At 52.7% G+C, this 24,922-nt stretch overlaps 8 protein-coding genes across 8 annotated transcripts; 3 read left to right on the top strand and 5 right to left on the bottom strand.

Moving 5' to 3' along the window:
- Positions 1-623: 623 nt before the first annotated feature.
- Positions 624-2,478, top strand: BDP81DRAFT_334059 (cytochrome P450; the record flags this gene model as incomplete). The annotated part of the gene is made up of 6 exons (XM_060585722.1): positions 624-840; positions 909-1,105; positions 1,165-1,523; positions 1,593-1,715; positions 1,774-2,275; positions 2,353-2,478. 6 exons carry the CDS (start codon positions 624-626, stop codon positions 2,476-2,478), a joined length of 1,524 nt encoding a protein of 507 aa, XP_060438560.1.
- Positions 2,454-3,221, bottom strand: BDP81DRAFT_147219 (uncharacterized protein). The gene has a single exon (XM_060581900.1). The coding sequence runs from the start codon at positions 3,073-3,075 to the stop codon at positions 2,617-2,619; it is 459 nt and encodes a 152-aa protein (XP_060438559.1). The 5' UTR covers positions 3,076-3,221; the 3' UTR covers positions 2,454-2,616.
- A 903-nt stretch (positions 3,222-4,124) lies between these two features.
- On the top strand, positions 4,125-6,512 carry BDP81DRAFT_334188 (PA domain-containing protein; the record flags this gene model as incomplete). The annotated part of the gene is made up of 5 exons (XM_060585739.1): positions 4,125-4,621; positions 4,676-4,881; positions 4,940-5,453; positions 5,517-5,838; positions 5,904-6,512. 5 exons carry the CDS (start codon positions 4,125-4,127, stop codon positions 6,510-6,512), a joined length of 2,148 nt encoding a protein of 715 aa, XP_060438558.1.
- Positions 6,513-7,015: 503 nt separating this feature from the next.
- Positions 7,016-9,421, bottom strand: BDP81DRAFT_441430 (ATPase). Its single transcript, XM_060591593.1, has one exon. It carries the CDS (start codon positions 9,202-9,204, stop codon positions 7,135-7,137), a length of 2,070 nt encoding a protein of 689 aa, XP_060438557.1. The 5' UTR covers positions 9,205-9,421; the 3' UTR covers positions 7,016-7,134.
- A 1,687-nt stretch (positions 9,422-11,108) lies between these two features.
- Positions 11,109-12,483, bottom strand: BDP81DRAFT_485516 (starch binding domain protein; the record flags this gene model as incomplete). The annotated part of the gene is made up of 3 exons (XM_060595163.1): positions 12,215-12,483; positions 11,391-12,152; positions 11,109-11,360 (listed from the first exon to the last, which is right to left on the bottom strand). The coding sequence occupies exons 1-3, from the start codon at positions 12,314-12,316 to the stop codon at positions 11,109-11,111; spliced, it is 1,116 nt and encodes a 371-aa protein (XP_060438556.1). The 5' UTR covers positions 12,317-12,483.
- A 4,052-nt stretch (positions 12,484-16,535) lies between these two features.
- Positions 16,536-18,491, bottom strand: BDP81DRAFT_360899 (uncharacterized protein). Its single transcript, XM_060586409.1, has 2 exons — positions 18,369-18,491; positions 16,536-18,293 (listed from the first exon to the last, which is right to left on the bottom strand). Exon 2 carries the CDS (start codon positions 18,078-18,080, stop codon positions 16,845-16,847), a length of 1,236 nt encoding a protein of 411 aa, XP_060438555.1. The 5' UTR covers positions 18,081-18,293; positions 18,369-18,491; the 3' UTR covers positions 16,536-16,844.
- A 712-nt stretch (positions 18,492-19,203) lies between these two features.
- On the top strand, positions 19,204-20,401 carry BDP81DRAFT_400294 (uncharacterized protein; the record flags this gene model as incomplete). Its single annotated transcript, XM_060588670.1, has 2 exons — positions 19,204-19,474; positions 19,521-20,401. The coding sequence occupies 2 exons, from the start codon at positions 19,204-19,206 to the stop codon at positions 20,399-20,401; spliced, it is 1,152 nt and encodes a 383-aa protein (XP_060438554.1).
- A 738-nt stretch (positions 20,402-21,139) lies between these two features.
- BDP81DRAFT_400293 (peptidase S8/S53 domain-containing protein) lies at positions 21,140-23,847 on the bottom strand (the record flags this gene model as incomplete). The annotated part of the gene is made up of 3 exons (XM_060588669.1): positions 21,140-22,398; positions 22,466-23,314; positions 23,373-23,847. 3 exons carry the CDS (start codon positions 23,845-23,847, stop codon positions 21,140-21,142), a joined length of 2,583 nt encoding a protein of 860 aa, XP_060438553.1.
- Between the last annotated feature and the right edge of the window lie 1,075 nt (positions 23,848-24,922).

Below are 24,922 nucleotides of genomic sequence, written 5' to 3'. Positions count from 1 at the left end.
TCAAGGGGGGCTAATTCACTTTGTTCCTACTGTAGTAATAAGAAAGTATTAAGGGTCTGCCAGACCCTAGCTGAGATATCTAGGAATAGCCTCATTCAGAAGAAAAGGACGCGGAAGGGCTGCTTGGACTGTAATATAGCTTTATGTATTGAAGGGGACTGCTGGTACCTATGGCATACCCAAAATATATAGGGAACAGAGGTACTGTTACCCTATTGGTTGACTCGACAGATTCACAAGTCCGTCCCTATTGGCTCTACCCCGCCCTTGGCAAAAATGGAGCTATCTGGCACTCGATGGGATAGATGCGACCGAACAATCAGAAAAACCCAGAGGCAAACATGGCGATCCCTGGCTGTAACAAAGACAGGGTTCAGTCCCGGAACGGGTTCGCTCGTCATCCGGCCATTGACGTCTAGAAGAATGGAAGGGCTTCCCCCGCACGAGATAGTGGGCTAGTATCGTCCGGTATATCAATCAGTGCAAGGACCTTCAGTCTCACTCTTTCAGACTTGCAGCTGTAGATCAGTCGCATCGTCGTCGCTGGTCAATTTGCACGCGCCGCGCTACCTTTAATACGCGACGGCACATCAGCCATGTCAAACCAAGATTACATCTTCGGAATGAGAGGCACGTACGATGCGCTCGTTCGTTCCGCATCGTATGGAAGCATTGCACTCTGGGCCTTGACTTTGCTCTCAACCTGGTATTTATGGTCGTGGTACCGATTACGACACATCCCAGGTCCTTTCCTCAACTCTCTTTCGATTCTGCCAATGCAGCGTATGACAACAGGTGGAAAATTGAGTTTCGGGCTGAAAGATTTAGGAGACAAATATGGTAAGATCTTGGAAGTACGGAAACTATCCTTTTCTTCTCATTTAGCTAACCATCGATGGATCGAATAGGACCATTGGTCCGCGTTGGTCCAAATGAAGTCTTATTCGGCGATCCGGACACATATCGCAAGATATCTGCGGTCAGGTCGGACTTTATCAAAGGTCCTTGGTATTCTCTCTCCAAGGTCGTGCCTGATCAAGACAGTCTTTTTTCGATGAGGGATGATGACCTGCGAAAGGAGTACAGAGCGAAGCTGAGTCCTGGTGTACGTGAAACCATCTGAGCTGGATCAACCACATGACTTCGAAGCTCACACTTTTGTAGTATGCCGGTAGAGAAAATGGTGGTTTCGAACCCGGCGTTGACAGAATCGTCGCGCAACTCGTCAACCTTGTTGAAACAAGATACATCTCCACATCAGAGGAATTTCGACCGATAGAGTTCTCCCATAAATCTCAATATTTTGCCCTCGATGTCGTCAGCGAGCTTTCTTTCGGAGAAGCGCTTGGATTTCTTGCAAATGACGAAGATTTATTCAGTTACGTGGCAACTAATAATCTCATCTTTCCGTATCTCGCAGTCATGCTCAACGTGCCGTGGGTGGGCATCTTCATGCAGCAGTGGCCATTGAACAAGCTGCTGCCCTTTTCGAGCGATGAGTTTGGCTTTGGGAAGCTTATGGGGTAGGTTCGAAGACTCTTCCACGACTCTCATGGAGCCGGAATCATTTCGTGGAGACTAATCTATGGCAGAATAGCGAAGAATCTGGCAGACAAAAAGCTAGCCGCCGTAGCGGATGAAAACAACATGGTCCAGCAACATCTTCGTAACGGGGTGACGTACAAGGAGCTACTGGCAGAGATCTTCCTGGAATTGTGAGCTAGAGTCAAACCCATCTCAAACACCTCGACGTACACTGACACCCAGAAAAAGAATAGCTGGCTCGGATTCTACCGCAACGGCGATACGAATGACCATGCTCTGCCTGCTTAACACACCGGCATCCCTTGGTGCCTTGCGCCGCGAGATGGACCAAGGCATCGCCCAAGGCCGCATCAGCTCCCCGATCCGCGACTCGGAAGCCCGCCAGCTACCTTACCTACAAGCCGTCATCAGAGAAGGCATACGCATGTACCCACCGTCAACGGGCCTCAACTACAAGCAAGTTGCCAAAGGCGGGACAGAGCTCCACGGGCAGTTCTTGCCAGAGGGGACGCAGTTGGGTGTCAATGTCCAGAAGTTGATGAGATCCAAGGACACGTTTGGCTGTGACGCGGACGTGTTCCGGCCAGAGCGGTGGCTGGAAGCAGTCGCCGAAGACGAAGAGCGCTTTCGAGACATGTGTGGTGTAGTTGACCTCGCGTTCGGGCATGGTCGGTTTCAGTGTCTTGGGAAGACTATTGCGGCCATGGAGTTGAACAAGATCTTCATTGAGGTGAGTCGGCGTCAATTATTTCTGAATGTTGAACGTTTGACGTGAAGGGAGACAATGCTGATCGCAGTACTGTAAAGCTATTCCGGAGATTCGATTTTGCGGTAGTGACTCCTCAAGAGCCTCTCAAGCTTTACGACGCTGCTTTCTGGGTTACAACCGATTTCTGGTTGCGAGTGGTACTGAGGTCGAGTGAATCTTCGTGATCTGATATGCGATGCCTTCGGGATCTTGTTACGGCTTGAAGTGTCTTGCCAGCATGTAATTGCGACGCCTGAGATACCCATGACCCATTTGTGGAAGGGTATGTTGAATGAGAGCTGTGGGGGAGAGTCTAGACTGCATCAAACTACTAGTACTAACTGAGTACTTTGTCGCCGAAATGACCTACGGAATTCGCGGACGAGCGCGTGCTCTTCAGTATTGCAGATTAATAACTGATTGAAAAGGAAAGCTGCCACCGCCATTTGCGTTGTCTTTTTTGATTTTGTGAGAGCAGTCATGTTGGCTCCGAGACTCGGCGGTGAGAGGCTCAAGGTTGTACCCCAATGTTTACACTTTCCAGCCAGAAATTTCCTGGACATCATCCATGGCATCGGGACAGAGTTTGGCGGCAATCCCGACGCATCCGCTACCCTTATCGTCTCAATCCTTGCAGGAACACTTGGGTACGGTGAGATTGTCGAAACTGACATGGGTACTGGCGGAAAATGTTCAGTGATAACACTCTTGGCGAAGCTGCCAGACTTTGACATGCGTCGGTCCGACGGTCGAAGCAATCTGGAAAAGATAGTCCTCGCCATCACGTACGGTGTATTTTACAGCACACAGTCTCCGAGTCTCGTTCGTGCTACTTTCTCCTCCATGGAATATGCTCGAGCCAATAGTTCATCTGACGTTTGTCAGGTCAATAATCGCGGTCTGAAGCCCAATCCAGAACTTTGGGTTGTACCCAAAAGGCTTCTCACAAGCTCAAAACTCCGCTCGACAAAGATTCACGTCATCAGTGCATGGACAGAGATGGTGTCACTTGCAGCACGCAACGAATCCTTCCAAAAGGACCGGCGAAGCCATAGCGGGATCGGCTTCGGTGTCGGCTTGGGTCGGTGTCAGTGACATACAAACAGGGCACACAAGCTAGGTTCTTCTCGAAGCGGGGGAGGGGAAGGGGAGCTGTGGATGCGGGGAATACCCATTGACATTTGTTTCCCCGTGCCACCTCACATCAACACTCTGGTCGTGTCAACGCGGTATGTCCTCCTTGTGTGCCATCAGCTTATCCACGATGAACGAAGCTACCCCGCCGGCATTGCTTGGCATACATCGAATTCTAGCAGAAACAAGGCAGGTCGCTCACGTTCCCAAGCAGCTAAGCTCTCTCTTCTACGCCGTCTTACTGCTTGTCGGTTCATCCCAGTTTCCATTGTCCGCGGATTGGGATAGAGAACGCTCGAAAGTCCCATGCCTCCCCCGGACTCGGGTCAGCTTCTCCCCCAAAGTGCCGGATCCTTGGAGAAAGATATGACGACGTGCGTTCTTACCACCCTGCCTGCATATCGCCAATGCAAACAGAACAGGGCGAACAGCTCCAGAATGCCAAGCAATATTGCGGGAAAGTCTCGTTCAATGGCATCACCGGCTTTACCGATAGCTGACGATCGCTGGGCATATTTTCTGCGACTGAGTTGCGGGCGGGCTGCCTGCGGGCGAAAGCTATAACTGCGCCTTTCCGCCACCCCTTCCGAAGGCCGAGCTTCGCCAGAGAAGCTTTTTGTTCTCAATATTTGGCCGTTGCCAGTAGATTTCCATTGAGCTGAATCCTTGCCCATTGCTTGCTAGGAATCTGCCCAGCATGCGTTGTCGTCAAGTCTCACTCGCTTTGACCTACGCGGCCCTCGCCTCGGCCTGTCAACGGGACTTCTTCGTCGAGAAGCGGCACACGCACCGCAAGCCCATCGCGAAGCGCGCCGACGACGTATGGCCTCCGGTCCTATCAGAGGAGGAGACGATCTTGGTCAACGCATTTGACAATGTCACCGTCGACGAGTGGTCCGATTACTACGGCCACCAGGTCAAGCTTGCGGGCCTAGGGAAAGAAGCTGCCCAGTGGACGGCGGACCGGTGGACGGAGAACGGCTTTAATGCGCAGCTGAAGGAATACCACGTCTATCTGAGTTACCCTGTGCATGCTTCGCTGCAGATTACCTACTCCAATGGCACGACGAACGACGTCAGGCTGGATGAGGATGTACTGGAGGAGGACGATGTGACGGGGAGGGAGGATAACCAACCGACTTTCCACGGTTACTCTGCCTCAGGACACGTGACTGCGGAATATGTCTACGTTGGGTGAGTCCATTGAGCCTACCTTGGCAACACAACATGCACTAACTGACAGTAAAGGCGCGGCTCGCAAGCAGACTTTGATCGCCTAGTTGAACTTGGGGTCGAGCTGGAGGGAAAGATTGCGTTGGCTAGATACGGCGGACTCTTCCGTGGCTTGAAGGTCAAGAACGCGCAGGATCACGGCATGATCGGCGCAGTCATCTTTACCGACCCCGGTGATGACGGAAACCAGACCGTTGCCAACGGCTACGAGGCCTATCCCCGTACGTCATATGCTTCATTGAGTACACCAAGGCTGTATGCTGACCGTATACCGCGCAGACGGTCCTGCCAGAAATCCCAGTGCCGTCCAGAAAGGCTCCGTCCTCTTCCTCTCTACTCACCCGGGCGACCCAACTACTCCGGGTTACCCGTCTCACGAGGGCGTCGACCGCGCAGACATTTCGCCTGTCACGCCCAAGATCCCTTCAATTCCAATCTCCTACGCATCTGCTGAGCCTCTGCTGCAGGCCCTTGATGGCTTTGGTGTTTCTGCAGAGGATGTCAACCGGACGATCTGGGCAGGCGCGTTAATTGCCAATTACAGCTCCGGCCCGGCCCCGGGCGTCACTCTACACCTGGATAACCTGGTGGAAGGCAAGATCACGCCTATTTGGAACGTCATTGGCCAAATTAACGGCACCAATGCCGATGAGACGATTGTCATTGGAAATCACCGAGACACCTGGATGATTGGAGGCAACGGCGACCCCAACTCAGGATCCGCAATCTTAGTCGAATTCACGAAAGCTGTCAATGCCCTCGTGTCCAAGGGCTGGAAGCCGAAGAGGAACATGTAAGTCGTTGATCCTTCATCACCATACGAGATGGGTGATTATAGATCCTAACTCATCTCCAGCGTGATCGCGTCCTGGGATGCGGAAGAGTATGGCCTTGTCGGCAGCACCGAATGGGTCGAGGACAACGTCGACTGGCTTACCGAGACAGCCGTGGCGTATCTGAACATCGACGTCGCAGTGTCAGGACCGAGACCCGCCCTCGCTACCACACCTGAGTTGCAGACCGTAGGCACTGAGATCTTTAAGAAGATCATCTACCCCAACTTTGGCGGCTTCAACATCAGCCTCTACGACGCTTGGCTGGAGTCCTCTGAAGGCATCATCGAGTCTCTGGGCAGCGGCAGTGACTTTACGGGCTTCTTGCACCGGGGCATTAACTCGGTAAGTACTTTTGACAACTAGGCACTGAATAGCGATTCATGGGGACAACAGCTAACAGACTCAAGCTCGACGTCGGCTCCAACAACGGCGCGACCGATCCGATCTGGCACTACCACTCAAACTACGACACCTACCACTGGATGGCCAACTTTGGCGACCCAGGCTTCCTCGTCCACGCCGCCATCGGCCAGTATCTCACTCTCCTCGCCTACCACCTCGCCGACGACGAGGTCCTCCCCATCGACGTGCCAAACTACGCCACCGAGCTGCGCGCATACCTCTCCGACCTGGAAGAGTACGCTGAATCTGAGGATGCTGAGATCGATCTCTCCGAGTTGTCCGACGCCATCGAGGTCTTTGCGACGCGGGCCGATGAGGTCAAGGCCCTGGAACAACTTGCTATCACGACGGGCGACGCGGACCTTATCACAGTTGTAAACCACAAGTACCGTGACTTCCAGCGGGGATTCATCAGCCAGGGTGGTTTGCCTGATCGGGAGTTTTACAAGCATGTCATCACTGCGCCTGGCTTGGACACCGGATATGCTGCTGTTCTGTTCCCCGGTATCACTGAAGGCATCCAGTACGGCAAGGGTAACCTCACAGTCGCCGAGGAGTGGGTTTCAAAGACCGCTCGAGGTATATTGCGGGCTGCAGATATCATCAAGACGTAATTTCTTAATAGACACCCGGTGAAATCCGCGCAACGAGCGACACCGGATCCCGGAGAAAGTGGGGCTTATCCCGAGGTCGTCTCGGGGAGCCCCGCGCTGTCGGCTCCATTCCTCCCCCCCCTTGTCAGGCCAGTATGGTAATACACGAAGGGCGTCGATTATACTGTAGGGTGACAGTTGATCCAGATAGATTCAGCGAGGTATAGTCCATATTCTAATATTAATGACGATTAGTTGATCCAGATATCAAACCTGACAGGAGACTTAAAAGTTATCTAATACAACAACACTCCTTCGGCTAAGTAAGGTAGTCATTAGCCAAGACTACTCAAGTAACTCAGTCCTAACAGGCGATCTTCCATGCAATAACCTGATATTTATCCCGAGGCTATGATGACAAACCCACATTCGAAAGGGTTGAGACTCATGTGTACCGCGGCTGAGGGTTCCGTCTCGTGATCTTTCATATTACAGTCCACATCACGGCTATGAAGGCGCAAATATAGTGGTCATAAAATATCATTCATTGTATCGTGAATCAACCTAAACTCCTACCCGGCCTTTCTCACTCATCGAAACCGTGTAATCATGCCAATAACGCGCCCTGGCTAGGTCAGATCCCTTACAAACCCTGGCCTCCAGGACGCCGCTTCTCAATGTTGAGAACAATGTCAATGAAACTACGCTGCAAAGGACTCTTCTTCCTAGCAGCCAGCAATTGCGCAGTCTTGAGAATGTTCTTAATCTGTCGATCATTGAGCTTCAACTCAGACAGCTCAGCGATATCCTCGTCAGAGACCTCGCTTTTGAGCGTTGCTCCCTGCAAAAAGTTGCGCCAGATCTGGCGGCGCGACTCCGGAGCGAGGTCGGGGTACTCAAGCGAGACGTGGATGCGCGACTGGAACGCCAGGTCGATGTTGTCAACACGGTTCGTCGTCATGAAGAGGATACCCTCGTAGTACTCGAGCGTCCGTAGGAAGATGGAGACGATCTTGTTACGCTCGAGGTCGTGCGTCGAGCGCGCCTCGAGAAAAACGTCGCACTCGTCCAGGAGCAAGATCGCGTTCCACCGCGCCACGAGTTCCAGGATGCGTGACAGGCCGTGCTCGACCTCCCACGGCTGCGAGCCCAGGTCGCCCGAGCTGAGGGTGTGCAAGGGAACACGGAGGTTCTCAGCGACGGCTTCAGCCGTCAGGGTCTTGCCGACACCAGGAGGACCCGACAGTAGGTAGATGATGCCCTTGCCCTTGCCGGAGATGACATCGTCAAAAGTAGACCCGTCGAGCTGCGACTCGGAGAAGGCGAGGATCAGCTCTTTCTGGTCCTCGGGTAGGACGAGCTTGTCAAAGGCGTTTGTGTTCCAGGTGATCTCCGTGACCTGCTCGACGAAGAAATCGAGCCACTTCTTCAGCTTGAGGGAGTAGCCACGCGTCCGAGACCGCGCCAGCATCTGGTGGTATGGAGTCAGCTTGAGATTTCCATCCTTGCCCAGGCCGTGTTGGCGCTTCCACACCGAAAGCGCCTCCATGTCCTTGGCGTTCCAGTCGTCGACGTAGCGGTTGCGGTGGGGGCTGAAGCGGTTGAACGAGTTGATGTCGACGACGATGCGGCCCTCGACCTGGATGGGCACCTCGTTGCCTTCGCTATCCCAGGTGATGGCGGTGCCCGAGTACTGCTTGTAGTTGTGCCCGGCCAGCTCCTCAAAGATTTTGCCGCGCTGGATGAGGGAGGTGCGCAGCTTTTCCCTTTGGGCGTGGAAGGCCCAGGGGTAGGCGTTGAGGCCGGTGATCTTCTTAGTACCGAGGAACTCGGAGATGTTAATGCGCTCGCCGTAGCGACCTAACTCCTTGCCGCCATAGTCGACACAGTCGGCGCGTAGCTGGAGGAACTTGCCGCAGTTGTTCTGCATGTACTCGGTCTCCTCGAGCTCAAACGCCGAAAGAGGGCCTTTATGAGCCGAGAGGACGAGGGCACCAGGCTGGAAGATCATCCACAGATGCTCAAATTTGATGACGCCCTTTGCAACGTAATCCTCAAAGGCCTTGATGGTATTACCAGTCTCGTACTGAAGGATGTCGTGCAGGATAGTGAGATGCTCTTTTGTGTTTGCATCAAGGTCCTTCTTGCCCAGGTACTTGCGGAATTCCGTCCAGCGGTGCACGAAGGGGCGGAAGGGGGCGTCGAACTCGAGACGCTCCAGCTCGCAGGCAACACCGGTGTAACCATCCAGGATTTCGCCCAAGGCCTTCTTCAGCCAGGGGCTCTGGATGACGATGGAGTCGGCCTCGAGCTTCTTCCGGCTATCGTTGCTCTTGATGTTGCGCACTACGACGGCGTACTGCTCCGTCTCCTCATTCTCGGTGGCTTCCTGGACGTCTTCGGGGTACTTGTCTACCCATGTCCAGTTGCCATCGCTGTCTTTGGCGGACTTGTAGATGTTCTTTGTAGAGGCGATTGAGCCGAAGGGAGCGAGTGGCTTCTTGGGCTTCTCCTCTTCGTCCTCCTTCTTCTCTTCGCCGTTTGTTTCTGTTGACGTCTTGTCTTTCTCGGCGGTTTCGCCATTTGACTCTTTGCCGTTTGTGGTTGTTGTACCATTTGTCTCCTCTTGAGCTGGGGTCTTGGTCTCTGTGGCCGACTCATCGACCATCTTTAGGCCCAGAGCGGCCGCTGCTGCTGCGGTTGTGCGTGCCATTGTTAAAACTTTGTTGTGATGAATAAAACGGAAAGAAGAGAGGCTGATGAATTTGAATCCCAAACTCGAGTTGAAGATGGTCGGCCGCAAATATTTATCTCCATTTCAATACCCCCAGAAACTTACGCGCGCAAAGTGTAAGAAGTCTTTCTTTTGCCATCTCGTCGAGCTTGCACGGCTTGCTAAGGAGCGTATACGTCGCCAATACAAAAAATGGTGGAAACGGGAGGCAACATCCTGTTATACCCAGCTAGGACTCAAGGCCACCCTCGCTTGCGCTCCCGAACTAGCCCTGCCGCGGGCTATCCTTCATCATCTCCTAGCAGCCCGATCAGGCCATGGAGACTTCGAACAATACCACCAACGCTTTAACCATACAGAAGCACTGCTTACCTGCTCCTGCGGGGAGGCAAAGGCGGTAGACCATCTAGTCTACTGCCAAAAGACCCTAGTGAGGAGGCATCAGTGGCCTACCCTCCACCCTTCTAGCCCACTCGATCCTATAGGACCTATAGGATCTCTTGACCGGTACTATAAGGAGTTAATTACTGATCCTATTGGCTTCCAGGCCTTTCTCCGCGTGACAGACTTCTTTCAGAAGATCTGCCCGCGGTACTAAGGACTAGGTCTTGACCTAGGCCCGACTAACGAATTTCTCCTCCTAGAGGGACAGACGGTAACAACGGAACTAGGGAACCAGCGGGAACTAGGGACGGATAGAACAGACAGTAGCTCACGGGCAAGATTTGGAGGACGTTAGGAAGAGGCGTGTACTATAGAGTATATAGCTCGAGCCTACGGCCCTCCACGCCATGTACCCTTCGGGAGGTCTGCCGCAAGGGCGGCTGCGCCCTTGCCGCTACGGCGTTAAATAGAACAACAACAAATCGTCGAGCTTGCCAGCAAAGCGCCAGGCATCACGGCATCGTGCTTTAGTGGCTGCCTCAACAGGGGTTGATCGGTTGATGCCTCTTTTGCGCATGGCATGTGGCAGTGACTCACCCCTGTACACGGCTCATAAGCTGCCGATTGCGAAACGCAGACGTCTCTGCATGGAAAAGAGAGCATGTTGCTGCCTACAATGAACGGTCCGTCGCTCGAATGGAGAGGCCAATAGACGCAGGAGATGTAAGCACTAGAGCGGGATGGGATCCCACATTTGCAAGGCAGAAGAGCCGCCCTGGTACAAAGTTTCTTGTCAGGATTCAGGCCGCCAGAGCTGGCCGTCTTGCTCATTCGCCGATCTGTGGCAAACAAAGTGGCCTCGACAAACAGACTCTTCACAATGTTTCAACGTGCAAAACAGTTGAGATTCAACTCAGAAGTCGGAACGAGAGTAATATGTTCTGGTCCACAGAGGCCTCACGAAGGATTCTAGAAGAAGCCCAGATAGTGCCAAAGTCGCGTCAACTGCTGCAGGCAGACGAGCACTGCCCGCGGTCCCCCATTATTTCAAGCAATTCTGTACAAGCGAGACGGGAAGCACCGATAGCTTGTTCGACCCCTGGGAGGGCTGAGCATCATAGCGTTACAGCGCCACATAAGCAGACGGAATAGCGGGGGAACGAGAGTTGATAGGGCTAGGATTAGTGGCTCAGACACGTGTAGCGCATCAATTGTTCCCTGCAAGCCTTCCTGTTCATTGGGCCATGACAAACTGGGAAGCCCGCGATCAACCCACTCCGATATGCTTCGTGGTCTTCCATCGATAACTACATGTAGGCATATTGGCCTCAGTCCATGTCTGCTTCAACTGTCTCCGCATATATACAATTTTCCACTGTTAATAAAGGGAAACAAAGCATAACACAAGCATCTGTAAGTATGTACAGGGAATCCAAAACGCTGACTACTAAAAGTACTGACTTGCCCCAGGTTCTTCAACCACAAACACGACCTTGATACTACTTCCAGCTGGTACTGACCGTCACCGCAGTGGAGCAGCTTTGGGGCACAGTGTAGGATCTGTTCGGGTCACTCTCCCACGTCGCAGTTCCATCCGACGCCACATTGATGAACTTGTACTCAAAGGTCGTTCCGGCCGGCAGCGAGACAGTGTAGGTCCACAGGTTGTTCGAGCTGGTGTACTGCGCCGCCGAAAGCGCCGGAGCCGACGCCGCGTTCCAGTTGCCCAGCGCAGCAATTGAGCTCGCGACCTTGATCGTCTAGCCTGGGGCCGTCTTGACAATCTCGTTGAACGTGACGGCCACGTTACTGGCGATAGCGCAAGTGCCGCTCGTAGCCGTCGCTGCAGCGCTCGTCGTGCATGTAGAGGACGGCGAGGTGCTGCCCCCTCCACCGATGGCGATGTCGGCGCACGTCAAGTACACCTGACCCGTTTGGAACGAGTTCCAGCGCAGCGACAGCAGGGTATGGTTCGAGACGTAGTCGGGGATCTTGATCTTCTTGGTGACGGTGTAGCCGCCGGCGATGGAGGTGTAGCACGACCCCAGCGCGTTATTGTCGACGCCCTGGCAACCGCGTCGGCTACTCGCTTGGAACGCGTTGCAGGTGAACCAGTCGTTCCGCCAGCACGCCTGGCCGGAAGTGCAGTCAGGGCTGTAGTCGCAGCTCTGTCCCGAGACGTCGGTGCACTTGAGCGTGCCGGCATGGAAGCAGTTCTCGGCGGCCTGCTTCTCGTCGTCGATGGGGAGGTATCCGGGGGTGATGAAGTTGTCGACGATGGACTGGTCCTGGCAGATGCGGTAGCTGAACATGCCGCCGTGGTCACCGTTGTTGTCGACGCACCACTGGACGTCGACGGTCTGGCCGCGAGTGTAGGTCGCGACTACATTGCTACCCCAGCTGCTTCCGGGCTGGTTGTAATCGACGCTGACGCGAGCGTTGTAGCCGCAGGGTCCGCTACGGCCAACGGTGGCGGCCGTCAGATCCGGCCATGCGGAGACGGGCTCCCGGATGGTGCACTCGGGGCAGGAATCTATGCCGGCCTGCCGATGATCTATTAGCTCACGGTCGAGGCAGTCTTTGATACTACTTCTTGGGTCTTTACCTCAGCACCGAGGCGAGTGCGACTGAACGGGATCGTCAGATATCCATGTCCATAGACAGAGGAGACGAGGGTGGCGACTGCCAGGGTTGTGAATGACTTCATGTTATATAGGCTGCTGTCGTCTTGTGAAGGGTTTGACCGTTCGAGATACCAACCTGGAGCAAGTATCCTCAGAAGTGATGCTCCACGATCCTCACAACGACAGTCCGAGGAGAATTATCTTGGCTTAATATGTCAAATCACAGACTTGGTCTCCAACAGCGTCGCAGCTCATTGCATACTCACATGCTTCCATGATGCTACTAAACATCTTACAATCCAACCTGCCCTCGCTGCTCCCACCGGCACGCATCACAACAAACAACGCCGAAGTACCCCCACCCGAGACGGCCCTACCCGCACACATTTCCCCGGACCTAAACCTGACCTAGCAGTCCGGGGCATCTCCAAAATATCATGCAGGTGATGGCGGGGTAGCAAAGTTCTATTAGTGCCGGCTGTCATCTCTCCAACTGGCAACCACGGCGGGGTGAATAGGCCCGTTATGTGGCCAGCCATCCGAACACTTCTGCAAAGGTTCACCCACACAGGTAGACTTTGCATGAGCCGACCCCGCGGTCCCTGATGTGGCACATGCTACCAAAAGAGAGTTCCTGATCTTGGCATGGTCGATGACACCCTAAGTCCACGTTCAAGGCGGAGTTGTGCGGAGTCTTGAGGAGTTGAGGTGGCATTCCGCCCTGCAGATCAGATGACGGGTCACGACGACCTCAAATTTGAGTAGAAGGCCCGAAGATGACCTCCTTCCCACATCATGGCACGTACCTTTTTCAAAGTTAAGCTCTACCGCTGTATAAAAACTGTCGAAAAACGCCCGGGTTCTGCGTACAGCTCGCCGATACCCAGCAAGCCCACATTGAACTCATTCTGCTATTGGTGGCTTAATAAGATACCTTACTACCAAGTTTGTGAAGAGTCTGGTTGGGTCAGGTTCTTCTGCATTCATCCACTTACTTGAGCTCATCATCTTATTTCCTAGTTATTCTGTCCAAAATCCTGGATGACATTGGCTGTTTCGACAATGTAATGAGGTGTTTACTTCATGTTCTGTCGAAGCTATGTCCTCGGCAAACGTTTGAGAACCATCCTGATTCAGATTCACGACTAATGGGGCCTTTGTATTATGCTGACAGGGTCCCAATCACATGAATTACGATTAAAATAGCATGGAAATTCTGTTTAACCCTTTACGAAACTCTCGACGTAATTTGGCCCTCCCAAAGTACATTGATATCACCCAGGTCTCAAAAGACCAAATCCCAAAATCGCTTGGAGGCCTAGATCGAGTCACTGAGCTGGGCGGCAACGAGGAATAGAGATTTAGAAATACTTCATCAGCCTTGACTCCTCCTACCAGATTATTTTAAGGCAAACCACTCAGCAGACTGGACTTTTACACGTGCTAAGCCAGGGCGATTTGATGTGTCCATACTCATGCTGCCTCCGTGCTTTGCTCCTTCACCCCTCAAATGAACGTTCAGAAATGCACAGCTTATGCTTCTGCCTTTGGTGTGAAGACAAAGGTAAGACCGCCATGTTGAGCTACACAACACACACATAACTCCCGTCCCTGTAAAGGACCGAATCCACGGTGATGACGATGGATGAGGTGCCACCGTGCCAGAAGTTGGTGTTGTGGCGAACCGAAAGCCAGCCTCTGTCGACGATTACGGTACAAGTAGACAGCATCTACTCGAAGTGGCTGACGTGTCTCTTACCTCATTCAGAAAACAGTTTTCTGGTGACGTCTGTAAGTATCTTGAACACTCACAAATGGACTCTCTAACTTTTAGCCTCTCTGGCATCGCCAGCACGCCGTGACGCCTCCGCTTGCTGCTGCCACTCTTGCAACATGCTCCCTCGATCTTTCCCTCCTTAGTCCCATTCAAAGATCCCCATCGCTTTCCCTGCTTCTAACTTTCGTGGGGTTTATAGAACTTTGGCACTTGATGTTTCATGCATGATGCATCGATAGACTCTATAAGTATTGTTGGATTTACAGGTGGAAAAGGAAAATACTCGAGTATCGTGGGTAGCAACGATCACCGACTGTAGTGGTGATATTGCTTGTTCTTGTTGTTCTTGAGTGGAAGTCTAACCAGGTGCCAGCGGCGGCAGGAAGTCTGGGGTATACCACCCTCGTGTGGCTGAGCCACACGGACCACCGTGGCTGGAACGGACCGCGGCAGCAACCTCCTGCTGCCTAATGTAGGCCTATTCCAACAAGTATAGTCTGCCAAGTCTGTCAATAGAACAACTGCCGGTGCAGCGTGCTATTCGAATGGCATAGGATTGCTTACGTAGCAGAAATGACTTCTGGCCATGTACCAAGATGATTCCCAAAACAACGTCGAATCAAGTCTTAGATCCATCCATGAGAATACATATTTTCGTCTCCGACCTCATATGCCTTCATGTCAGCTGCTAGGCTTTTTTCCCAACTTCCTGAACACCCAAAGGCCGACGCATGTGACTTGATGTTATCTCTGGCCATTAGCTTCTACAATTCATACTTAATCAGATGGAAGAGATATCATTGCTATGGCTCTTGTAAACTATCGATCGTTCGAATTGCATTCCTAAGAGCATCTTCAGACTCCCACCACATTGGAATAACAGGGCTCTGGCGGGCAAGAGCCATGATATATCTCGTACTTTGACGCACTACGTCATCCGATGCATCAGAACGAGCTTTAGTTTGGATTTCTTGGCGACAACAGCTTTCATAGTGAACGCCCTGATCTTCGTAAACGAAACTAATTACGGGAAGGGCGAATCATCAATCTAGTCAACTTTCAGCACAGACAAATACTTGGTGTCTTTAGATAAATGGCTCTGACGAGGAGCGATACCGAGACTTAAAAGCAGCTCAGACTACATTTCGGATAATTGGAACATATATATTCGGGATGAGATCATTGGCTGGCTGGTGTGCTTCCGCACTGCCTACATCTCGCCACGACTACCCTGCGTTGATGATGCTAATGGGAACGCTACCCTAGAATCCCGTGCCGTATTTTGAGTTCGTCTAGTTTCCCTCGCCCGCTCCACCCGCTCACAACTATGGGTGGAGACACGGTCGTGGGCTTTTCTGGGTCTATCCTGTACTTGCAACTTGTCACCCGGGCATTTTCGCTCACATCATCCCAAATAGGGATCGCCATGGCCAACCAAACACGGGTCGGTTTGATATCCACATCATCGGACCTCTGAATATGAAGTTGGTATTCCTAAGATACAGCTTCCAGTGCAAATATATCGCGGTATCTCTTGCGGTATTTGCTTGTCTGTTACTCCTGCATGTGCCTTTGGCGGTACGTCAGCATCTTATTGAGAAGCCATGTCAACAAGCACTCTCCCAGCCCGACGAGCCAGTGAAGATTGATTTGGGTAAGCTCGCCCTGAGGGCTATTCTCAAAATGCCTTTCACTTTGGATGACTGAAGTCGGTGTTCTAAAGGCTGTTGTTTCCACGTCTATCGACTTCAATTTTCTTCTCGACGAGTGCCACGAAACAAAATCTAAGTAAATTTTACATATGGTCACAGCACTCTGCTATCCATTCACTTCAAGCGCCCCTATCGGAATCCACATGTACCTACCTTGAGTAAGTAGCCGACTCTAGTTCACTGCCTAACGTCTTTAGCACCTATGCATCTGAACTTCAAAAACCGTTCGAAAAACACCCGACCGTTGGGCCGCCATACTTTCAACTAGCGGAATTTTGCGATAAGCCACTGAAATGCGAGCTCTGGCGATCCTTCGTAGCCTTCAAGCCCCTTGCCTATCACCAAATTACTGACTCTCCTGTGTCTCATTGTGAGCGATGTCTCCCGGCGATTCATGTCATTGCCGCCTTAGCCGGTATTTACTTATCCGCGCTCCTGGTAATCTGCCGCGAGGACGAGGCGCCCGGAGCTGACTTCGAAATTCTCTTCAAATTGCAGTGCAAGGTGCTCTGGTTAATTAACCTGGTCCAGCGCACGTACTTAAGACCGTCGATGATAATGGTGGAGCCGTCGCCAGTCCGGCAAATGTCGAGTGTTTCCTGGTTTTCGGGTTCTGATCGAAAAGGAAAAACACGAGGTTCGAGTCATTCTCTCCTGGTTAAATGGGTCGTTGGCCGCAGGTTATCAAGGACCCATCAGCGCGCGCGGCGCGCCCACATTACGACTGGGAGTCCAAACAAGCACGGACAAGGCGATCGACAATCTGCTCGCGAGAAAAAGCCTCAGGGATATATCAAAGGATTTGCACAGGCTTTTTCTGCCAGCCTTTGGGGCAGTCAGGGCAGTCAGGGCAGCCGTGGAGCCCATGTTTGCCCTGCAAATTTTCTCTGGGGTTCGCTTACGAGACAACAAGGGTGCTTTTCGGGATGCTGCCAGATCCGGTCTGCGCTTACTCCGTACACTGGTGGTCTATCCGGGATTTCGGGGACTTAGAATTTGGCCGTGATTGTAAAGATGTGATGAACGATGGATCCTGTTTGAACTTTGCACAGCAATAGTGTTTTGATATTATTCTATGTTTATGGATTACACTATGTTACTTCTATCATTTAAATCGTTTCTTCATACCATGTTATTGACCCTGTGTCGTCTGTCATGGCCCGTAGTATCTGGTATCGAGTGATTATCGCTCGTCACGTCTGGCCCGTTGTGTTGAATAACGTCCATCTCAAGGCCGTCGTCCTTGCCAACGATGTTCTCAGCCGAGCTAGCATAGTTTTTCCGCGGCCCGGAGCTGATCGTCTCGACATTCGTTCCTCGTGTTCCCCTCGTCCCCCTGCTGTTCTGCTTGTCGGGACTCGATAGCTCGAGTGTAGATTTTGCGGCGTGCCATGATCCCATGATGGCCGCGTCGAGCACAGGTAGCGAGGCGGTGACGATGCCCATGGATATGTCGAGGACCGTCCATCTCAGGATGATGGTGTAGTCCCAGAAAATGTCTGTTGATGTGAATGGCTGCAGCTGTTGCAAGAGACCGCCAGTCACAGTGAGCCCGCCAGAGGCCCAGATGATGAAGAGCCTGATCTTCTTGCCCCTATCAATGCGAATGCTCCACAAGATGATGATTGGCGTCGCCAGGAGAAGGATACTCTGCACCACGTGGATGATGCTGAGAACCTTCGTACTGAGGAACTGGTTTCCACACGTCGCTGGCTCTGCCAAAGCTCCTGCAAATTCTCTGTCCCATACAGCTCGTGGCGGATTGCATAGGAAGATGCTCCAAAACAAGGCGGCAATGACATATGCAACAAGCGTTCCGAGGAAGATATCCGCAAGAATCCTCCAGGTCCTGTAGGCTGTGTCGACGAGCCGTCTGATGAAGAGAGTGATGGAAATTTTGATGATGCCGACAATAGGGTAGTAGAGTAGTCGGCAGACGGTGAGGTAATACGAGTAGAACTGGTAGTCGTCGTAGGTATTCTCCCAGGTGTGCGTGCCGCCTCCCGCGTCGACGACGACGAGGATCTGTAGGATCGGATATACCACCGCAAGAGTCGCCGCTACGATGATGACCCAGTCGTCCCATCCGAACTTGGTTTGTGCCCCCCGTCCTCGAACCCAAAGTCTTCCTGCTGTCGGTACAATGATGGCGAGCAAGACGACAATCATTCCCGCGATGATGGCGCCTTGCTTGGACTCGTGGACGGCGTTTGCGGGCTCCTTTGCGGCGAAGAGGTAGCCCAGACTGGGATCGAGTGTCGTAACGCCATATTGTCGGTAGATACCCCTGATGATGTTGTAGTCCCTCGCGTTGTTTGGCGGTTTTCCAATCTTCGCTGAGGTCGTTGCGTTCGACATGGCGAAGGGAAGGGGGGTCTGGGTTGGAAGTCAGGGGCAGGTCGGACACGAGGGAATGGATCATCTGTAAGGGGGAGGCCGGGCCGCTTTATGATATGAACTCGATCAGATGGAAGGTAGCAACATGGCGGAGAATCTGATGTATCATAGTGCGCAGTCTAGGTTGGTTTCACATCGTGGTTATCAAGATCAAGTTCCCTGATGAGTGATGGCCTAGCTCGCGTTAACCCCATAAGGTGTGGATCAAGTCCCGGGAACGTGGGATGGGCTCAAAGATCGAAGACTCACAGACTCGCAGACAATTCATTGTCCCTAGTATAATTGCAAACATTGCGCAACAACAGTGAACAGCGGGCAACAGCATGGGAAAGACGAGCCGCTGTTTTGGCTCGTGTTCCACCAAGGCCCGCGATGGCCATCCAGCTAATAGATTAAGCGCATGGTCAAGGTTTTCTTGAAAGAGTGCAGCTGAAGTGGAGGGTGAGGCGATCTCGAGTCATGGCCCCCCCTTCACCCTATGCAGTCGGCAGCCAACCTTGCGACGCGAACGCCGGAAGGCCTGCGAGTTCGCGGCACGGGTCCAATGGTGAACCTTGGGCGTCAAAGATCGGACAAGCCCAAAGCTGCAGTCAGAAACTCTGAAAAGAGGTTCCTCAGCATTCCGGGATTTCCCCCTTCTTTAGCACGTCACGCCTCTGCCTTGTCCAGATGGGCTGGCAAGGGGTGACTTGCGAGCAGCGGCTTGGCTGCGATGGGTTGGGAAACTCGTCCGACGAGGGGAACACTCTCTCCACGGTGTTGGACCCAGTCTTGCCCAGTTCCCCGAGATTGCGTTCGAAAGTTCGTTGCTCCAATATATGCAATTTGGAGAGTCCTGTTTGGCTTGATCCGAACCAACACAGAAACGAACCAAGCTCCGGTCGTTTAGCGTATATTAACAGTAGTTCTCGTTCGCAAGCCATGCTTTAGAACTCGTTCTCGCCCTCTCTTTGCTCGTCTGATGATGCGTGCTTGACCTGTTTGTGTGTTCCAGCCAGATAAATCTGAGCGCATCTGGCGCGCTCCTCTCCCTCTTGTCTGGCGTGTGTCAAACTGCTTCAACGTCCCGCCAGCCACAAGAATCATGGTCCGATTTGCGGCCTTCTCCGCGCTCGCGCTGGCCGCATCAACGGTCACGGCCACCTCAAGTGCCGACAGTAGCTGCATCGGCGTCAACGCCGTCAGCTCCACGTGCAGACCCTCAGAGACGTTGCACAGTCGAGAATTCCTCTACGTCGGGGGCCAAAGCGCACCAGACCCCACGGGCAACATCACCATCGGCCAGCTCTACGTCGGGAAGCTCACCCCCATCCTCACGCTTCGCTCTACCCCCTTGGTCTTCATCCACGGCGGCGGTATTCCGGGAACCACATGGCTCAACACCCCTGACAATCGTCTCAGGTGGGCAACCTACTTCCTTGAAGCAAGGCTACCAGGTCTACCTCGTCGATGCCAACAGCATCGGCCGATCCACAGCCAACAACGCAGCCAACAACGCAGCCAACTTCACCATGGCAGTGGGCATGTTGGCCGAGTTTGTCGAGATGGGCTTCACCGGCGTCAAGAACTACAACACCTACCCTCAGTCCCAGCTTCACACCCAATGGCCCGGTACGGGCATGCGCGGCGATCCCTACTTTGACCAGTTCCAACAGAGCTTCATCCCATATACAACCAGCCAAGTCTCCCAAGAGTTGGCCATGCGCGCCGCTGAGTGTGAGCTCCTCTCCCTCATTGGCGCTCAGTCCTACCTGGTCTCTCACTCGCTGGGCTCTAAGTTCGCCGTCGGCCTCTCCAATGACTGTCCTCAGCATCTCGCTGGGAGCATCAATGTCGAGCCCTCTACGATCCCCTTCCGCGCGTACGGTTATGGTCTGACCAGCAGCGCGGCTAATCCCTGGGGTCTGACCAATACCCCCGTCGACTACGAGCCGGCGGTTTCCAGCGCCGCGGAACTCAACGCCACGGTCGAGTCTGTAGGTAAGCCGTCGTTGGCTCATCGTAATTGCTACCTGCAAAAGGAACCTGTCCGAAAACTTCCAAAGATCGCCAGCGTCCCCTACCTGGCCTTGACCGGAGAGGCCAGTGTCCACATTACCTACGATCACTGTATCATCGACTATCTGAAGCAGGTGGGAGGCCAACCGGAGTGGATCAAGCTTAGTGAGATTGGGATCAAGGGCAATGGCCACTTCATGCACCTCGAAAAGAACAACCTCGACATCGCTCCCTTGGTCCACAAATGGATCAAGAAGCGGCAGCAATGGTGGTGGTGGTGGTAGGGTTTGCGCTTTGCTGTGCAGCAGCGGGACTGAATGAGTTGTAATACCTATGTAAATAGTAAAAGCATAACTGTACATGTACGCAGTAATCCTAATCCGATACCCCCAAAAACCTCTCGATTGCCAAGTGGACTTTGAAGTTTGAAGTTTGAAGTCACCACCACCACCACCACCATATCGGACTCTAGCCCGGCCCGTCTCTGCCTTCCGGACTAAGAGTGACCGCGCATATAACCGCATAGTCAGATCATCTTCATTATTTATACTACCGCGCTGCATATTGTGGATGTTTCAATATAAAGCTGCGCACTCTGCTAAGACGGGCCGCGGCATCCCTACTATTTTTAGGTTCAGGACAAGGAAGTTTAAATACTGGAGTCTTTCCCCGGGAATAATGAAGTTCCCGCTCTGGGACAATTTGATCCAAGCTCCTCGGCAGTCCCAAGACAACAGCCCAACAGCGGTTTCATCGACAGCGACCATTTGCTGGCCTTGCAGCGTTGGGTGTTTTGGCCCCCAGGAATATTCTCGTGCCTAACTTCAGTTCTATAATACCTATAAGAAGCACTTGCCTCGAATCGTATGTATTAATCATCACCGTATAATTTGCTGATTTGATCTTGGCGGTACATGTGTACAATTGGGAGACGCTTGAGCCACTACACGGAATAAGGGTTGAGGACTAAGTACGTTTGGACACACTTCATAAGTAATAATTATCTTGCCCGCATGATTTCCTCACTGGTAGTAATCTTGCGGGACGTCGATAACACCGCTCATCCAAGTAGACCAATCCTCAGGCTTGTTCTCATCCGCACCATACTTCAAGTGAGAGATCAGCAGTCTGTATCCGCCCTTCAACATAGGCATAGGGACAGACGCAGTTTCCACGTCCCACAACCTCGGAAAAGGCCAGGAGTCAAACAAGCTAGTCACAGGCGCATAGTTGTAGTTAACGTACAGGTTACCCAACAGCTCGGCACCCGCGACCGTACCGTTGACTGGGTGCGCTGTCTTCGTGTAGTTCAAAGGTCTACTCTGATTGAATCCATACCACGTCGGCTTGAAGTCTGTGTCTGCGCGGACAACGTCCAGCCGCTCGATCCGCACGGGCTGCATTCCGGCGTAGTACAGGGTCAGCTCGGCTGGATCAATCTTGATGCAGTCCTGGATCCCGAAGCCGTCGGCCGTGACTAGCTGCGGAGCTCCGAACACGGGATACTCGGTTACGGGTCCGAGGACAAAAGGCGGCACGGGGTCAGTTCCCAAACTAGGAGCGGCGGTGTAGTTATACCCGGCGCCTTGGTACGGGATAGACAGCTTTTCGTTCCGGTCGGAGGAGATGGAGATGAAGCCTGAGTAAAAAGGAATCATGAAAGCGCGGAGATTCTGCGGCGGTAGGATTTCCACAGAAATGTTCTTGCTCTCACCCGGGCCCAGAGTTACTGTCGAACCTTCTGGGAAGTTGATAGTCGCTGCAAAAGGAAGAGAGGCTAGCCGTTGATAGATATTGCTAAAGAATCCCACTTGGCCCGGTACGTCCGGAATAGGGTACCGAGCCATGCCGGGAGCTGAGGTGTGACCCAGAGTGTATTGTGTGGCTTTGTCTGATGGGTTTGCGATGCTGATGGAGTAGCTGGACCTGGCGACGACTTCATTGGGACCGAGGTCAAACTGGCCAGGTGAGACGAACGAAGGGTAGAAGATTGCATGGTAGGCATCGACCAAGCCGGCTCCCTGATGAACAGGAGGCGAAACATCGTCGCGGGTGGCGCGGATCGTAGGTTTTGAGGTCGACTGCAGACGGTTGAGAATCTCCGTCACGGAAAGTTCTGGGAATCGTGACTTCATGAGTGCGAGGACACCGGATAGGTACGGCGTAGCCATCGAGGTTCCGCTAGCCAGCGCCCAACCTGATGCAGCAAGAGGCCAGGTTGACAGGATCTGGCCGCCAGGCGCACTGATCTGGGGCTTAAGACTGAAGTCCCACACGGTTCCTAGAGAGAAACGTTAGATTATCCAGTCCTCATCGATCACAACACATCTTTCGACCAAGCCACGTACCTGGACTGCTAAAGTTGTTCATCTGGCCGCCCCATGCTTGCTGAGTAAGCTGGGGGACAGCAGTTCGAAACGTCACAGAGTATCCCCCTTTCAGAGACCCAACCTGAATCTTGTTATTTGTTGTCGTGCCAAAGTTTCGCGCAGTGTTCGGCAGGGTAGCACTAAACGCCTCCAGAAAGGGGTTGTCAAGAACGTCCTTGTCCGGGTACGTAAGAATGTTGTTGAAGCCTGCCGTAGCTGCGACATCTTGAATCAATGAGAGACCGCAGAGTCCACGTCGAACAACAATGACGTAAGCCTCCTTGGAGCCCGTGACTTTGCTCTCGATGGTATTGTAATCCGCCGCCCGACATCCGAAGTTGCCTTGAACACCCCCATCGCCGACATGCACAGCCGTGAGCGTACGGTTCAGGGGGAAGGGGTAAAGACTGCCGTAGCGAATTGCTTCGCCATTAGAATCGACCAACTCGAACGTTTGGAAAAGAGTGTTCTCGATAGAGCCGACTGCAATGGCAGCAGGGCTGTTCGCTGGGGCGTTGACTGCAAAGGGTAGGTTGGCTCCGTCATTGCCCGCGGCGGCCACTACGGCGATACCGCTGTCCGTTAACTTCTGGACCAGGATGTGGTAAGGGTCATTTGGCGAGTTCCCAACAGAGGAGAAACCACCGATGGACATGCTAATAATTTGGGCTCCGTCGATGGCGGCGCGCATCATGGCGGCAACAAGGACGTCGCTGCCGACGCCGCCGGAACAGCCGAAGACGCGGTACATGCCTAGAGTTGCTTCGGGTGCGACACCAACCATTCCTTTGAAAGTATCGTTGGATGACGATTCCATAGTGATGATTCCTCAAGTAAGGTACTCAGTCAGTATGTTTCAAGCACTAAGAGCTAATTGGCGACTTACCTGAGACGTGACTGCCATGTCCCCCTCCGACACAAGCAGCCAGAGGATCCGTATCTTCGACTGGAGTGTCATATCCGTCGTAGTCATCACCCACGAGGTCATGTCCGAACGATATCTTGCACCCAGGTCCGAAACAACCGCCGAGAGCAGGATGATAGTAATCGACACCGGAGTCTAAGACGGCAATCTTGACCCCTTTTCCTTTGATGCCGGCAGCATGCACATGATGAACTCCAGTCATGGTATGAGGGGTGTTGTAATCCAAGTTGTTCTCGGGAACCTGCTGTCTCTTTTCCAGCGTCCGCGAGGAACGCGATGAAGAGGAATGTTTCGAGTGACTTTCATGATCGATAGCAGCGAGAGGTCGCGGGATGAACTGCACGGGGGAGACATTGACCACTTCAGGTAGAGCCTTCAATGCTGCGAGAGACTGGTTGTTGTGAACATTCATCGACATCCCATAAAAGAGGTCCATATTGGTGTATTCGTATCTAACATCGTAAGAGGTCAAGGACGAGAGCGCACGCTTGAATGCCACGTGAGTGTGTTCGTCCGATCGGCGGCCGAGACTGGCTGGATCTCGGAGCTCGACCACAAAGGCGTTTGGAATGAACTCCGATTTGGGTCTGATATTTCCATCAAAGGCGGCGGCCTGGCTCAAGAAAAGCGCCAAGCTGGCAAAAACGAAGGGACAGTGTATTCTGGTGAGATTTACACCGATTTGGAAATAACGAGTGTCAGAATGATAGTGAGCGAGTTTGATGATGAAAAGAACCGATAGAGGCCTGAACCTGGAGAGAGGCTTATATGTGGATGTTGTTTGAGTTGAAGTCGTTTTCGTTATGATCGCGGAATCCGCGGCGTGGTGAGAGAACGAATGCAGGTCAACGTCGCATTGCATCTTGAAGTTGTTCGTGATGTTATCAGACCCTGGTTTACTCTCGTATTCACGCACAGGCTCGGCACTTGCGGAACGCTTTATTGAGGTTATGCTTAACGCAATAGGCAGCTGAATCCGCCATCTTTTCACTAGACATCTACGCTTTGGTGTAATTTCAGTTCATCGCATTACAGTCCGATACCGCAATCTCCAACAACCAGATGAAGGGAGGTTAAGTCTCGTATACGCGGAAGACTCTGAAGTCGCGCGATCAGACCTGCCTGATATGGCGATTTGTTATCGCGTGATCTATGCAATTGGCTGACATTGTAATCAACTAATGAAAACTATCGTACGCCAAGATGAGAGTTTCAGGCAGGCATTTCACAATATCTTACTCACACAAGAGCACACTCCGATTCTACGCAAGACGATGGACCAATGCACCATCTTTGAGATATGCTCATAATTGCAGATTTCCTCGCTCGCTGGCCTAAGAACAATGTTGATGCGCAACAAAGTCTCGCACGAAGCTTTCCACTTCTACAAGCAGGTACTGGATTAAAATGTCTATGTCAACGATGCGGTGGCCAGCTAGCTATGAGAAAGTGATATCAAACATAACACGTACCGAAACGCGCTTACTGGCAATCGGATCCGTGGAAGTAAT

The sequence above is a fragment of the Colletotrichum phormii genome, assembly GCF_030913505.1.
Source record: "Colletotrichum phormii strain CBS 102054 chromosome Unknown BDP81scaffold_35, whole genome shotgun sequence".
Lineage (NCBI taxonomy): Eukaryota > Fungi > Ascomycota > Sordariomycetes > Glomerellales > Glomerellaceae > Colletotrichum > Colletotrichum phormii.
The sequence above is the reverse complement of the archived record's forward strand: the minus strand, read 5'-3'. Positions and strand labels throughout refer to the sequence as shown.

Bases quoted from the DNA above. Each gene is read 5' to 3' on its own strand.
- BDP81DRAFT_441430 (XM_060591593.1), bottom strand. From the start codon at position 9,204: ATGGCACGCACAACCGCAGCAGCAGCGGCCGCTCTGGGCCTAAAGATG.
- BDP81DRAFT_360899 (XM_060586409.1), bottom strand. From the start codon at position 18,080: ATGTCGAACGCAACGACCTCAGCGAAGATTGGAAAACCGCCAAACAAC.
- BDP81DRAFT_147219 (XM_060581900.1), bottom strand. From the start codon at position 3,075: ATGGCGAGGACTATCTTTTCCAGATTGCTTCGACCGTCGGACCGACGC.